The sequence below is a fragment of the Plasmodium vinckei genome, assembly GCF_900681995.1.
Source record: "Plasmodium vinckei vinckei genome assembly, chromosome: PVVCY_09".
Taxonomy (NCBI): Eukaryota; Apicomplexa; class Aconoidasida; order Haemosporida; family Plasmodiidae; genus Plasmodium; species Plasmodium vinckei.
Window position 1 is genome coordinate 1,071,488 of NC_051301.1, and position 17,172 is coordinate 1,088,659.

Here is a 17,172-nt window from a genome sequence, read left to right on the forward strand (position 1 = left end):
CATATTTATTATTGCTTATTTATTACTTACATTTTTTAGTTGCCCAATTTGGGATAATTTTATTCTAATTAAAATTTGCATACTAAAAGAAAAGACGATAAAACTATAAATATCAATGTATGGTGCAATGTATGCATTTTTTTTATAATTATTCGATTGACCTAAATATTGTATAGACAATATAAGGAAGCACACAATTATTATAAATTAAAACTGCTTTTAAATATTATTTTCTAAACATTAGTATATGTACACCGCTGAAAGTATAAAAAAAAAGAAAGGAACTATTTTATGTTTCCCCCAACTTTTAAAACGATATAAATAAGGATGCATATGTTTATATTTTTTTTTTTTTTTTTTCCAACATAAATTTTAAAAATACCCAATTTTTATATCAATTTATTTTTTTTGTTACATTTTGCATAATTATATTTTTCGCAGACAATACTTATATTTAAGTGCACATTTTTCATACATTTTTAAAGAATTATTATATATTTTTTTTTTTTCAAAAGTAAAATATTAAATAAAAAATGAAAGTAACATTTGGTAATGAATATGTTAAAAATTTCCTTGGGGAATTTATAGGAACATATATTTTAATGTTTCTTGGAGAAGGTACAACAGCTAATAATTTTGCTGTTCCAATTCAAAACGATTGGTTAAGATTATGTATTGGATGGGGGTTAGGAGTATTTTTTGGAATTTTAGTATCAGCAAAATTAAGTGGTGCCCATTTAAATCTAGCTGTTACCATTGGTTTATCAACTATCAAAAAATTTAACTATAAACAAATACCACTATATTTCGCAGGACAACTTCTTGGAGCCTTCGCAGCAACTGCCTCTGTATATGGATTATACTATGGATTTGTTTCAAATGGCAGTATCCCTAGTTTTGTATGGGAAACTGGAAAAAATGCAAATGTTAATTTAGGAAGTGCTTTTATGCATGAATTGATATTAACAGGCATATTACTTCTTGTAATATTATCTGTTACAGATGAAAATGTGTGTGGAAAATTTAATGTTTTAAAAGTTTGTTCAGCTGTTGGATTAGCTATAATATGTATTGGTATAAGTTTTGGTGGTAACACTGGATTTGCTTTAAATCCTTCAAGAGATTTAGGTGCAAGATTTCTTTCTGCTATAGCATATGGATTTGAAGCCTTTACTCGAGACAACTGCTATTTTTGGGTCCCATTAGTAGCACCAATTATTGGTAGTGTAATTTTCTGCCAATTATATGATAAAGTAATTTCACCACTAATTCTAATAACAGAACATGATAATGGTGCTTTAGAAATATAATTTTTTTTTATTAAAAATATCTATGATATAGATTTTTTACATATTAGAAAGAATCTTTATGCGACTACATACCATGTTATTTCCCATGTTATTTCCCATGTTAATATTTATATTTTTTTAGCTTCACATTTTAATATTCTATTTTTATATATATATAAACACAATCTTTAAAAATTTATAATTATATATAATTTTTTAATCCATAATATTATTAACAATGAGGCATTTTTAAAATGTTTCAATCAAAGACATTGATTTTGTATATTCTTCGCATGAACAACTTTTTTTTCACCGCGCCTTTATGTCATTATGTATAGTACACATGTAGATGACTATACCCATATATGTGTATACATTTATGGTATGACCACGAACCGAATAAATAAAAAATACAAAGTTTACTAATATAAGCGTGGGAATTAAAAAAGTAAATAAAATGACTGTAGAAATAGTAGTAATAATAATACGCGATGTTTTTTTAAAAAAGTATATTCAGCATTATAATATTGGAAATTTTTAAAGGGAATACAAGAAAAAAGCTAAACATAAAATTTTATGTTCATACTCATTTAAATGTATGCTTGTATACCTTTTCTATTATATGCATTAAATTTTTTAGTAAATGCATTTAATAATATTTTTCGTGTTGAAAGTTTTTTTTAATATTTGTATATATATTTTATTTAAATTATTTCGTTTTTATTCTGTTTTTTTATTTCATTTTTTATTTCATTTCTGATTTCATAACCTTTTAAAACAATGCTATTACAAAATTTAAGAACTCTTAAAAAACAAGTATCCTGTAAGCGATATAATAATAATTTGTTCTATTCGAAAATCGGTCATAAACAGTTCATAACATATTATACAAAAACTCATGAATACATAAATATAAATGAAGGAGAAAACTTAAAAGAATTAAAAAATAAAAATATAAAATGTAAAATAGGAATAAGTAATTATGGAACTGAAAAGCTAGGAGAAATAGTTTATATAGATATAATAAATAGCGTAAATGATTATGTAAAAAAAGGAGATTGCATAGCAACAATTGAAAGTGTTAAAAGTGTGGGGGATGTATATACTCCCGTTAGTGGTAAAATTGTCGATATAAATAAAAAAATAGTAGATAACATTAATTTGATGAATGAAAACTCTGAAACGGATGGATGGATTATGGAATTATTAACAAATGATATAAATGAAAATGAAATATTGAGCATGTCTGAATATAAAAAAATGTGCGACGAAGAAGAAGTAAAAGAAGAAAAAGAGAGACAACAAAATGAAATTAATTGTATGGAAGAAAAAAATAAAATGAAAAATTTAGACGACATTAAAAATGTTGAAAATAAGTAATATTGGTATATGTTGTATGATAAATTTTGTCTCTTTATATTATTTCATTATTTGAGGCCATAATAAATGTTTGTATACATGTGTAATAAATTATAAGAAGGGAATACATATAAACAGCTATAGACAGCTATTTATTTGTTAAAATAATTTTGTATTAATAGCTAGTAAAAAAAAATATATAAAATAACTATTTTTTTTTAATAGTGTTAATAAAAAAAAAACAGATATATTAATATTTTCAAATGGTTATAATTATATTCCTTTAAGATTATACTTTAAATTGCTTATTAATTTTTTTATGTCATATTATGTGTTTATATATTTTTGGTGTTTTTAGCAAAAATCGAGCACCAATCAATTGTTATAAATAATTTCATATGCAGCTGCAATGTTCAGACATTAATGTTTTATTACATCGATTTATAAACTTATTTTATTCCATTTTATTTTTTATAGTTATTTTATTTTTTTTTGTTTTTTTGTTATATTATTCAGTAACGAAACATTTCGAAATTTTAAATAAGTTTATAAATTATTTCTTACTTTACAAAATACACAATTCATTTGTTATTATAAACATAATGTAATATATACACATTGTGTTGAATATATGAGATTAATAATAAATATTATAAAAAATACTTTTTTTTTTTTATAGTTATATGTATGAACAATTCAGAACAAATATGCAATAATTGCTAGCAAGGCAAGAAAAAAAAAATACGCGTTGCACATATTGTAATATTTATACACTGAAAAAAACTATTAAAAAAATGTATACTATATAAATATGCATGCCTTTCGAAAATTATAATAATTTAAAATATGTAACACCACAAAAAATAAATTTATATAAATTAATATACAATATTTTTAAAGCCTTAAAAAAGCAAAAAAATATATTGAAAATTTGTTTATATGAAATGCTAAAGACCAAATTTACAAAAAACAAAATATAATAATTTTTTTGTAAGTATATATATATATATTACATTTTTGAGTTAGCAGAAAGACAAAAAAGTACTAAGAGGCTACTTCAAAATACTTTAAATTAAAAGGATTGTTAAAATATAGTCCAAATATTATTATTCACAGTTATAATATTTTTTTGAACAAAATGTGTTGCTGCGTGTGCGGGTTGTTATTTTTAACCTTATTTGCTTTAATTATGTTATTAATACTCAATGGGATCATAAGATTGAAATAAGGCTGTCATTTTTTAATTGGAGAAGACCAAAAAAATATAATAATATCAAAATTAACTATATTATTGCTACATATATCAGTATATTTGTAATTATTAAGTTCTTCATATTATATAATGCATAGCAAAAAAATGCTGAAGAGTATATATTTTTTTCTTTTTCAAACAAATCGAACCCCAGGCATGTTGAGACAAAACCAAATGAACAAATGACAGTGAACAAAAAATAAAATAATAAATATAAATACCAAATATGTTTCAACCTATGGTAAAGTGAGATTATTAAAAGAATCAATACAATGTATGAATGTATGTGAAAATTTTACCCACTCACTCTCGTCCTTTATATATATAAGGGGGTATATACAGACACTGATATTAATTTATATATGGAATACACACAATATATGAAACAATTAAAAATTTTTCTTGATAAAAATAACTCATTGGAGCATTATGTAAATTTGCTCATATATAGTCTATTTTACGTTTTTTTATTATATATATTTACTTTATTAAAAAGCTACACCAATAATATATATATTTTTGAGTTTACATTATGCCTAAATATTTTTTTTGTAATGCATACAATTTTAAAACCCATATATATTTGTTAAGAAAACTATAAAACCTTTGAGAATAAAAAAAAATTATTGATATTTCTATAATCATTGTTAGTATTATTTTGCTAATTATATCTCTACAAAATAAATGTTATTTTATTTTTTGACTCACAAATGAGTTATTTAATTATAAATATTTAAACCGGAAGAGAAACATGATTGTAGTAAATAAAACAGAACAATACTACTCTTAGCTATTTTTGATACTTAAAAATAATAATAAATAAAATATAGGCTATGTAAAATACGTAACATTTGTTTTTTGGATATTATAAATGAAATTATGAAAATCACAATAAAACAACATAATATATATTAATAATTTATATATATATTCTTTTTATATTGCATATATATAATTAATTATCGTGTAAAAAATAATAAAAAAATAATGATATTGATATAAAGATATTTACTGCGTATATTTTTGTAGAAAATTTGTATGTTATATGCCAAATTTTTATATATATGATACAAAATTATGAAATATATTTTTTTTCTTTTTAATTAAAACAGGAAGATAAAAAAGGTTTAATTTTATCATTTTAATTAAAAACTGTATTATATATTCATAAAAAAGGTCATAATTTTTAATAGTAATTAATTTTGTTCTTTTTTTTTGAAAATAAAATGGCAATAAAATTTTGTATAATTAATTTATACAACTAAAATAGCATAAGAAATTATATCATTTTATAGTAAATAAGAAGGGAAAAGGAAAAAAAGAATATATCAAGATGGGTCATAATATATTTGATGGAAACAAAACACAAACTAATCGAAAGAGGAATGTTATAAAAGTTAAGAATAATAAAGGGAGAGTTTATGAGCGAAAAGACCAAAGTGAGAGATATAGAGATATTTTAAGTTATTATAAAAATGAAAAAAAAACAAACAAATTTATTGATAAAAGGAAAAAAAAAAAACATGAAAAAAAAAATATGTTTAATTTAAACGATGATCCATATATTAAGGATAAACATATAAGTATAAATGATGTTGGTGACACTGATGATGATTCTTATATGGACAGTTTTAATTCAAAACCCAATTCAAAAGGGAAACGAAAATTTAATAATTCTATGAGTAATATAATTCAGGAAAAAATTGAATCACGTAAATTAATGCAAATTAAAAAATATGAAATAAAAGAAAAACTAAAAGAATTTGATGAACATTTTGATTATATAAAAAGAAATGTGTTATCATTAAATAATAAAGACGACCCATTAACAGGTGATGGAATTGCCAAAAAAAAAAAAAATAAAATAAATAATAATGAAGGGAAATTTAAAAAAAATATCGAAAATGTTAATAAAATAAAATTAGGTGCTGGTGATAGTAAAAGTAACAATTTTGATGCGTGGGAAAATGGGAATATGAGAAATAAAAATCGTGATACTATAAAACAAGCAAATAGTGCAAGCGATGTAGATGGTAGTGACATCAGCGATGGTAGTGATGAAATTGATGACATGGACAACAGTGATGGTAGTTATGGTAGTGATGACATGGATAACATGGATGACAGTGATTATAGCGATGGTAGTGACGAGTCGGAAGGGGGGAAAAGGATCAGTTCCAAAGAGAGAGCAAAATGCAAATACTTTGAAAAGCTACGACATGATAATAGTTCAAATTTGTGGTGGAGTTCAGACGAAAGTGATAATGAAATAATTGGAGAAATATTTATGGAATATGATAGTTCAAATAAATTAAATAATGAAAAAATTATAATAAGTGATGAAAAAAATAAAGTAAATAGTATTTTAGAAAAATTTATGATAAATGAAAATAATGAATTGTATAATTATTTTATAAATAATACTGAAGAAGAAGAAAAAAAGTTACCATTATTTATTTCTATAGAAAAGAAAAAATGTGAATTAAAGGATATTATATTATTACTTGAGCCACATGATTTTAATATACAAAAAAAATTATTATATAGGATATATTTTATTAACATATGTAAAAATAGTAATAATTATAATTGGAAAAATATAGAAAAAAAGAAAATGAACATATATCATGTTTGTTTTTTTTTCTCTTTAATGGATTATTGTATATTAAATATATGGAAATGTTTAAATTTTAATTTAAAGTTACATAATTTTATAGAAAATTATAAAGAAGTAATTTTAGATTTTTCTCGTTCAATGAAAACAGAATTATATTTATATATGTCTTTTTTATTATTAATTTTATTTTGTAAAATTCAGAGAAAAATAAAAACAAGTAAATTTTATAAAAAAAAATTATATGTGTTACAAGAATATGTAGAATTAAACAAAGACAATAAGGAGAAAGAATATGATGTTTATGTTTACTCAAGAATATTAAAAAGTGTTGAATTATTTAATTCAATATTTGATCAGTATGAAAAATGTACCGAAATATATGATATTCATTTTTCTGTAATTTTACTTGCTCTTATAATTTACCCTATAGCTCAAACTGAAACATCAGATAGTTCACTTCAAAGGGGAAACCAACAAAATTATGATTTGCAAGATGAAAAGGAAGGGTTTCATAAGTTGGATATAGAAAATGATGAAAATAAAAATGACGATCCTCAAAAGAAGGAAACAGAAAATACGATTTCTCAAACTAATATAAATTATATAGAGGATGATGAGCTTTTGAAAAAATTGTCTTACATAAATAAGGATAATACATTAGAGGCAAGCAGTGAAACTATTCCTATTATTTCCTATGTAATAGAATTAGTTGAATTTATATTTTATAATTATTTATATGATAAAAATAATAATATAAATCATGATAAGGGATCAAATAATTATGACTACATACTTAATGATGTTACTTATGCTAGTAACATTCAAATTGAAGAATGCATAAAAAAATTGGGGAAAATATTTTCCTATGAACCATTTTCTTTTGTAGAAGAAGAGGAACAAATCGAATATGACAACGAAACGAATGAACAAGAGAATGAGATAGTAAAAAAAAAAAAAAGTGGAGCTATAATAAATAATCTTGGTATATATGATAAAAAAAAAAAACTGAAAAATGCAATAATTTTATTAAACATTTATAATATAATTATAGAAAATAGTAAAAAACACAGTCATACATATTTATATTTGTGTTTTCGAATTTTAAATACTCTTTTGTTTAATATTGTGTCAAACAAATCAAAGAGAGAATATGGCAAAAAAGATGGTGAACATATTGATTTATATTATACCTTATCATTTAATACATTTAATAGTTTAATTTATTTTTTAAAAAAAAATATAGAGAATGATATTAATATATATATATTAATGGAACATATTGTTATTCCTAATTTATTTTATTTATATATTAATTATTTAAATTATATATTTACTACCACCCAAATTAATTATTTAAATATTTTAGAAGAATTAAAAAGTGTGCAATTTAATAAAATGTCTATACCTGAAGAAATTATACCAAATAATATATTAAATAATTTTAATAACAATTTTGAGAAATATTTTACCTATTTATTATATATATATAAAATAATTGAATATTCAAAAACATTTGATATTAAACCAATTATATATAAAAATACTCATAAAAATGGTATACCCCAATTTACACCCAAATATGCTAACAACAAAAATCCAAAGGATTTCCTATTTATGCAAAATTATCAAACTAAGCTTGCAGAAATGAAATCGATGAGGAAAAAAATGAGACAACAACGAAAACTTGACTACAATGAGGTACGTTGCAAATGTGTTAATAAAGTTTTACATTTTTTGCATTTTTTACTTTTTTTATCATTTTTTTTTATTTTTATTTTTGTTCAGCTGAGAAAGGAAAACAGCTATATCATTGGATTGAAGGCTAGAGAAGAGCAAGAACGAATTAGAAGAAATCAAGAAAAATACAAAAAAATAAAACAAATGGCTGTTAATGATGTTGAAGAGTATAACAGAATGAAGACTTATACTCACTGACCAAATCGAAATCTGCATCATATATACATGTCTATGTCGTTCTGAACGCCATAAGCACAATTTTTTTTTATAATTTTTTATTGTTTTTTTGTGTATTTATGAAATGTTTGTCAATTAGTATGAATTTGTTTCTTATCCTTTTATGGCAATTATCAAATTGCATAAATCATGACATTAACTTTTGTTAATATAAAAAGTTTACACTATTTTAGAGTTATTAAAGAGGTAAATAAACAAAATAAAAATGTGAAAAAATAAAGGAAGCAAAGTATAAAGAAAGATATGCATTTCTTTACCATATCAACATTGAATATGGCTACATAAAATATAGAATAATATGTTTATGTTTTCATTGGGTATGTGACTAAATGATATGTATATAGTAAATCATGTAAGAAGGGCATATTCTATTACATATATTTATATTGGTGAGTTATTTTTTTTTTGGAGATTCATAATTAAAGTTTTCATTCATTGCATTTCGTATATCTTTTATTTTGAGCCCACACCATTCATATTTGTTTATATATGTTGATGTATAACCTTTTTCATACATTTTATTTTGTATATTAATATGGTTAGGTAAATTCATTATATTTGTTCTTATTTTTAAAAGGTTGGAAATATTTTCATTAATATCTTCTTCAAATGTATTTGGAATTAAATCTCTCCATCCATTTCTTTTTAGTAAACCAAGTTTCTCTCTCTCTTCTTTTTTTGGTAGCATAAAATACATGTACAGTTCGGTACATCCTGCAGAAACGGGGGTAAACAAAATGAAAAAGTAAGTAAAGGAATAAAATAAGAAAAAATTAGTGTGTGTTCAAGAATTATTATGTATGCTTATATATGTACATGTATTGTGTGGATTTACTTACCTATGATGCGCTCGCATGTGTCTTCTGCATTTGATGAATCTTCTTGGGCTTCGACACAAGGGCAAATATTTGAAAGATAAGTATCTTTGCCTATATTTTCTTTTTGTATATTTTTTAAATTTAAATCAGAGTGCATATAGCATGTATCAGTCTCATAATGCATATTTAGGCACATATATTTGTATGAACAAAATAATAAATAACATTGTCTAGGGAATATATCTATATCACTAAATATTATGTATAAAAATTTATCTGAATTTTTTGTATCAATTATTTCATTATTTTCATTATATGTTGGATAAGAATAATTGTTAGTTTGTTGGTTTTGTGTGCATGTTTTTTCAGCTTGATCATTAAGAGTTTTATTGTTATCTGAAAAGTTATTTATCATTAATGCACAGTTTTTGTTAAAGTTTAAATAATACATTGCCGGATATTCATATAAAGCAAACTTTTTTAAATGTCGAGTTTGCTCATTATTTATAGAATCAATTGCGGTGTTGGCATTATTTTTGGAATCTTTGAGTTTGTTCAATCTGTTGTAAAAACTATTTTTTCGTTTTTCTTTTCTTTCTTCTATCATATTATCTTCAATATTATTTTTATCATTTATAATTTCTGTTTTCTTAATTTGATTATTTTCAGAACCCAATATGCTAGTAGTCTTATCCAAAGTAGTGACAGATGTAGGTTTATTAAGGAATGCCTCTAAAATGACCCGAGGTAAAAATGCAGATAAAATAGAATATGTAGATTTAGCATTAAGTAAGGGATGGGCCCATATACATTTTATATTTAACTCAGATTGATCTATATATTCGATTAAACATCCACAAATAATTTTAGATAAATAAATAGAATTATCATCAGCATTTGTTTCAAATGATTTAGTATTTAATGTTAACATAATACCTGAGAAATTATCTAACAAAATATCATCATAACAATTTTGTACATTTTCTAATAAGGTATTATCTAATTCTAATAATTGAAATGGTAAATTTCTATTTCTAACATCATTTTTTTTATTTATCGAATTTTCAACATAACTCCAATTCATTAACATTTTTTCATGTAAAAAAAAACGTTGTCTATATAGATTAAAATATTTAAAAACATTTTCATTACTCGATAAAATTACATCTATTTTTTTTTCTTTTATTTTCATATCTATAATTAATTCTTTTAATTTTTCAAATCGTAATTCTTCATTATCTATTTCTTTGCATTTCATATAATTTTCTTTTTCATCATTGTTACTGGCTAGTTCTTTGATCAAATTTTTTAAATATTCTTCTTTATTTTCGAAAGTTATATTATTATCTCCGTTAATATGGTTAGAAGTGTTTTCTAATTCTGGTTTGTTCATTTCATTTTTATCATTTGATTTGTTTTTGTTAATTTGATTTAACATATTTAAAAAATTTTGATGTTCCTTTTCAACATGTTCCTTATCTGTATCATTTAAATATGACAAGTCATCATAACCATATATTTGTTCTGCTTTGCTTGATGTTTTTTTTGGCACATTCTTTTTCTTCGAATCCTTATTATTGTTATTTCCTTTAGCTTTATTGACAGTTGAAATATTATTTTCTCCATCTTCTATATTATGTGTCTCATTATTGTCATTGATAGCCTCACCTTGTTTTGCGTCTAAATTGTTTTCATCTATATTATTATTTTCACTGCATAGTTCTGAAGATAATTTTTGTTCATTTATTATGTCACTTGAATTGGGATTTTCATTTTTCTCTTTATTTGTTTCAATTTCATCAAGATTTTGTTGGCTTTCATAATTTTGCCTCTGCTTTAATTCATCTTTATATTCTTTAATTAAAGTGGATATACATTTTTTTTTCTCAATTAATATTTTCATATCAGTAGATAGATTTATTGGTAGACGTTCAATTTTAAGCATCAAGTTGTACATATTAAAAAATTTGTTTGTTTCATCAATTAGTTTCTTACTTTGATCTATTGCAAAATCAGGGAATTTTAAACTTTCAGTGTTTATCATATTTTCAACTTCTTTTATGGCACTTTCTTCAACATTATTTTCAAAACATTCTTTATTTATTTCGTTGGGAAGTTTTAAAATATCAATATTATTTTCCCCTTCTTTTATATCATCATACATATTTATAACTTCCCTTTTATTTTTGACATCTTTTTCATTTTGGACCGTTGAAAATGATATTGTAGCACTGTCTTCCTTAATAGGTGACAAACTCTTTATACAATTATCAACGTCCATTTGGCTGTTTTCTAAAATGCTTACAATTTTATGTTCATCAATTTGTTCATTTACTCGCTTTTCAGCATTTTCACCATTTTCAACATTTTCAACTGTTTCAACTGTTTCACCATTTTCAACTGTTTCAACTGTTTCACCATTTTCACCATTTTCAACTGTTTCAACTGTTTCACCATTTTCACCATTTTCAACTGTTTCAATTTTAGTATGAGGGGCATTGTTTCCGTCATCTAAAGTAGTACTATTTATATTGTCATTATTTTTTTGTTTTTCTTCAATGGTATTAACAATTTTATCATCATTTGGTGTGACTGTTTGAAGATTATTTTGTGCTTGAGCTAATTTTTCTTTTTTTTCATTTTGTTCCATAATTAGATTTTTAAACATTTCATCAATTCTATTTACTTTTTTATTATTTATGTTATTTTTTATTATATTATTATTGTCTTTTTCATTATTTATTGCATTGTTAGATTTTCGTTTTCTTGATGTATTTTCTTTTTCGTCTAAACTTTTATCAATAGAATTTATTTTATTTTTTTTTTTTTTTTCATTTCCTATTCCAGATGTACCAGGTGTTATGTCTACTATTTTTATATCAACAGTTTCTTCTGAATTATTAACTTTGTCATTTTTTGTAATCTCTTTTTTGTTATCAACATTTTCAGTATTATTTTTTTTAATTACTAAAAATTTACATATACTTGGTGTGCCCATAGTAGGTGAGACAATTGCAGGTGTCTGAGTTATTGCATCGTTGTCTAAAGATGTTGATTCATTTTTTAATGAACTTTTTAAAATAGTTGAACTTGTAACATCATCATTAGCCCTTTTTATATCGATATAATTATCAATACGATTTGTATTTTCTTTATGATGCAATTTTGTTAATTTTCTTTTTTTATGTAAATTTTGATCTTCTTTATTTTCTTCTAAAACATGATCTTTTTTCTTTGGATTTTCAAATTCATTTTTAGAGCTAATAATTGTATTGTTATTATTAGTTTCTTCATTTTTTCCACATGCTGAAATTTCAGTTAAATTTGTATCCTTATTTTTATCACTAACAGTATTTTCGGTTGTGCTTAAAATTTGTTCTTTATTATCTCCTAATTTAATCAATGAAAATACATCTTTAACTCTTTTTGTAAAAAAATTTTCCATTCTGGTGTATCAGTAGTAATATGGTCTGAATAATGCTAACTTTTTTCTTCTCTAACTTTTTCGCTTTTCCTTTGTTCTTTTGTACAAGAACAAGAGTTAAGTTATAAAAAAATATCACAAATAAAAGTGGGTACACCAAAAAAAAAAGCAAACAAATGAAGATACAAAATATACAATTATGTATTGCATATGTTTGTGCTAAATATATGGCGACGAATTTGTTAGGACAAAAAATTGGTTATTGAAGATTTGTTTATATCTTCAAGAATGTTTTGAACATATTATCATATTTTATTAGTTGCATATTTGTTAAATAAAACAAAATAAAAATATATACATATGCATTATATAAATACTCACTAGAGGTATTAGTTGGTGTGATGTTTATATGTGTGTGAATACCCATGTATACTTGAAAATTTGATGAAATATGTAAATATATCAATAGAGATATTATAAATAAAAGGATAAGTCTGTGAGATAAATATATACAAATGTATGCTTTAAGGTTTATTCAATAAAAAAAGAAAAAAAGATAAATAAACCTGGTAAAATATAAGTATCCCATTTAAGGTGGGGAGAAAAATAAAAAAATAAAAAAAAATCATTAAATCAAATATATGAATAAATAATAATTATAATAAATGAAAATTCATAATTGTAAACAAAAATTTGTTTATGGTTGTCAAATTGTTTTTTTTTTATTTTTGTGTATCTCCTTAAATATATATATATGCAACCCTACATAAAAATAGCTAACCATATATAATACTTTATTTCATGGAAATAAACCTTAAATTATTAATAATAATGTCAATTGTGTAAAAGTTATTAGTTGATCCTTTTATTATCCAATTATACAATATCCGGCTAGGAAATAAATGAATAAAATTGGAAATAAATATTTTTACATATTTTACAAAAGTAAGGTTACACACATGCTTAGTGAGTGCACCTATTTTAAGCAAGTTATTTATAACCAATAAAATTATTAAATAAAATATTAACAAAATTTTCAGTGAAGCATGACTAAATTGGTTATACATATAATCATTATTATTATTATGAATATAATAAAAATCGAACCAATAAGATTATCTAGCCATATCATTAAGCTAAAAAGTATGTATATCCAAAGAACCAAAATATGCATATTTTAATTTACTAGCTAGGCTCTTATATCAAATAGATTTAACTTATCGAAAAAAAGGTATGATCACATAGTTATACATAAATAATTACTTAAAAGTTAAAAGACATTAATATGAGAATATTTTTGAAATATTATCTATACAGTATAAGAAATAATGTTTCCCTTATTATTCACATATTCCTTTATGTTATAAAAAATGAAAAAGAAATATGATTAAACAACCCTATGAAATTATACAAGTTATTGTATTGGGTGTGTGTTATTCAACCAAGATATTGTCTTGCTTATGTACAAATGTAAATGCTAATAATTTAAAACCATTGAACATTTTTTATGGTTTTGTGGTATTAAAATAGGGTATTCAGCATTAGCATTTATATATATACTTTTAGATTTGTTGCGATTGATTTTTATTTTTCAATATAGTTACATGTATAAATGAATATGACGGGTTATATTTTGTCTTATTGTGAGAAGAATGGTTAAAACTAAAGTTTATTTCAATTTTGAGATATATTCCATTTTCTTAGTCTCATAAAATTATGGAAAAATATAAATTATTTTTTATAAAATATTTTCTTCGAGTTTATATAACTGCATATTATGCCTTTTTATTTCACTAAAGAATAAAGTGTTGTATGATAAAAAAAATATATAAAATAAAATATGTTTTATGTATAGCTATTTTGTCCATATACATACATATATGGATTAATAAAACAATCGTAAATTAATTTTATAGAAAAAAAAATTACAATTTTAATGAATACTTTAAAGAATGTATAATATTTTCAAAATAATATAAGGATACCAAAATATATAATAAAAATAAATTATTAAAGTTGGCGAATAAATAATGTGTATGGGTCATATTTTTTTTACATACATGTAAATTTTCCTTTGGGTTTTATATTATAAGAAATTGTTAAAAAATGTGAAAAAATTAAAAAATAAAAACTATAGCAATTATACAAAATGAAATGCATATGTGAAATATGCTATTTTTTGTTAGATCGAACAAGTTGAACATTGCTGCAAACAACTTTAACAATTTTTTTTTATATTTTATTCACGTGTTTTTTCATTTGTGTGTATTTAAAATTTCTAATTATAAGTATATTTTTGTAAAAAAAAATATAATATTACATTATTAAAGTGTAAATAAACAAGTTAAAAAAAATATATTATTCTAAGAGAGTGGGGTGATAAACAAAAATTAAAAAAGACAACTAAATGTATAGCCATGCATATAATATATAGTTATGTTAGTAATCATTTTTTAAGTAACATAAATCAAATATGATAAACATAAAACTATGAATAAGATATTCAAATAAAAAGACAAGATACATAGAGAACAGAAAAATGCATACTCATTAATCAAAATGTTGGAATTCCCTTTTTTTTGATCAACTAAAATTTGTTTTTAAACTAATCCTACTGATATAGGATCCAATTTTGATAAAAACATATTGTCATATCAATCGAACAAATAGCAATATATTAATTTTATATATATATATATGTATTTACCCCTGTGTAAATATTTGTATAATTGCACAAGTGCTTATGAATGTTGTGGTAAATGATAATAGTTGTTGAAAAAAAAATAGAGAAAAAATGAAAAGCAATAGAATGAACACAAAAATAATGGATAGAAAACTAAATAATAATAAAATATTTTATAAGAAATCATCAAATTTTTTAAAAAAAATAAATAAATTTGTACAATGGTATCGAATGGAAAAAGTATTTGGTCCTGTATTTGTATATAAATATTCAACTTTAATAGTATTTTTTATATTTTTATTTATTTTAAATTTATCAGTTGGTATTGGAATATTATATTTAAGCTCACAATATATAGAATGCAAAATTCCATATGAATATAAAACTCAACCATACACAAAATATTCGATTATTAAAGTAACACCAGAACATTGTAAAGGACATGAAAATTTAACAGAATTAAAGGGAGAAATAAATGTACATTATGAAATATATGGAGTTCAACAAAACCATTATAGTTTTATGAAAAGTTTTAATACAAAACAATTAGGAGGAAAAATATTTCTATCTCAAGATTATCTAAATCAGTGTTATCCTTTAATTACTTACTTTAAAGATCAAATAAATAAAATATTGCACCCATGTGGAATATTACCGTGGCATGTTTTCACTGATAATTATATATTTTATGATAAAGAGCCTGATAATGCACCATTTCCAAACCCATTACCATTAAAAGAGAGGGTAGAAGATATTACTATAAAATATTTTAGAAAATTTTTTAAAAACACTCATTCTGAAACCATTAAATTATATAAAGACCAAGTATATTTTTGGATGGATACAAAAGCTCAATCCGAGGCATTACATGAAAATATTGTACCAAATGATAAATTACTTATTTTACCTCAAGCATTAAAATATAATATAGCAGGACATGCTATGGAAAATAGTCATTTTATTAATTGGATGATACCATCACCATTTAAGCATATTAAAAGATTATATGGAAAATTAGATGGTCCTATTTCATTTCCATTTTATATTTATATTGAAAACAATTTTAGAACTGCTGAAGCTAAAGCAATTATTATTACAGAGTCTAATTTTTACATTAATAATAATTTAATCGGAATAATTTTTATTATAATATCTATTTTGTCTTTAATTTTGTCTATACTTTATTACATAAGAATGAAAAAACATAAATTTATGCGACGAATTGAAGACTAAATTGGCATAGCAAATAATTTATATACTATTCCATTTACGTAGGTCTCAACATATATTGCATAATGGAATATATTTTTCACGCCTTTACGCTTTAACCATATATACCTCTAAGAGTAATTCTATAAACAAATACAATCACCGAAACATATAATTTTCAATTATTATATAGCTAGCTATATATTTTATGATTTTTTAAGGGAAATATGAAAAAATGCATACACACACATGTATATATATATGGTTGTATGGTACATATTTTCCATAAACATGATATTTGCATAATTATATACCCCTATGGAACCAAAACATCATATTAATATATTTTCTTTTATTGTGAATAACATTTTCTTATTTTTTTTAAAAAATTAAAGACAATTTAATTCCGCTAAATAGCGTATTTGTATAACTAATGACGTTTCCTATGCTTTTTTAGCAATATTATACTATATATATTTTTTTTTTTGATTGTACAATTTGCATAATGAGTTTAAAGTGTTTGAAAATTATTTAATTTATAATACTC

The 17,172-nt window shown here is 22.5% G+C and overlaps 6 protein-coding genes across 6 annotated transcripts; 5 read left to right on the forward strand and 1 right to left on the reverse strand.

Annotated features, from left to right (window-relative positions):
• Positions 1-533: 533 nt before the first annotated feature.
• On the forward strand, positions 534-1,310 carry PVVCY_0903150 (aquaglyceroporin, putative; the record flags this gene model as incomplete). The annotated part of the gene is made up of 1 exon (XM_008626654.1): positions 534-1,310. One exon carries the CDS (start codon positions 534-536, stop codon positions 1,308-1,310), a length of 777 nt encoding a protein of 258 aa, XP_008624876.1.
• A 759-nt stretch (positions 1,311-2,069) lies between these two features.
• Positions 2,070-2,669, forward strand: PVVCY_0903160 (glycine cleavage system H protein, putative; the record flags this gene model as incomplete). Its single annotated transcript, XM_008626655.1, has 1 exon — positions 2,070-2,669. The coding sequence occupies one exon, from the start codon at positions 2,070-2,072 to the stop codon at positions 2,667-2,669; it is 600 nt and encodes a 199-aa protein (XP_008624877.1).
• Positions 2,670-3,786: 1,117 nt separating this feature from the next.
• On the forward strand, positions 3,787-3,876 carry PVVCY_0903170 (conserved Plasmodium protein, unknown function; the record flags this gene model as incomplete). The annotated part of the gene is made up of 1 exon (XM_037634352.1): positions 3,787-3,876. The coding sequence occupies one exon, from the start codon at positions 3,787-3,789 to the stop codon at positions 3,874-3,876; it is 90 nt and encodes a 29-aa protein (XP_037490457.1).
• A 1,357-nt stretch (positions 3,877-5,233) lies between these two features.
• Positions 5,234-8,452, forward strand: PVVCY_0903180 (conserved Plasmodium protein, unknown function; the record flags this gene model as incomplete). Its single annotated transcript, XM_008626656.1, has 2 exons — positions 5,234-8,215; positions 8,303-8,452. 2 exons carry the CDS (start codon positions 5,234-5,236, stop codon positions 8,450-8,452), a joined length of 3,132 nt encoding a protein of 1,043 aa, XP_008624878.1.
• A 433-nt stretch (positions 8,453-8,885) lies between these two features.
• On the reverse strand, positions 8,886-12,754 carry PVVCY_0903190 (conserved Plasmodium protein, unknown function; the record flags this gene model as incomplete). The annotated part of the gene is made up of 2 exons (XM_008626657.2): positions 8,886-9,205; positions 9,331-12,754. The coding sequence occupies 2 exons, from the start codon at positions 12,752-12,754 to the stop codon at positions 8,886-8,888; spliced, it is 3,744 nt and encodes a 1,247-aa protein (XP_008624879.2).
• A 2,773-nt stretch (positions 12,755-15,527) lies between these two features.
• On the forward strand, positions 15,528-16,649 carry PVVCY_0903200 (LEM3/CDC50 family protein, putative; the record flags this gene model as incomplete). The annotated part of the gene is made up of 1 exon (XM_008626658.1): positions 15,528-16,649. One exon carries the CDS (start codon positions 15,528-15,530, stop codon positions 16,647-16,649), a length of 1,122 nt encoding a protein of 373 aa, XP_008624880.1.
• Positions 16,650-17,172: the final 523 nt, after the last annotated feature.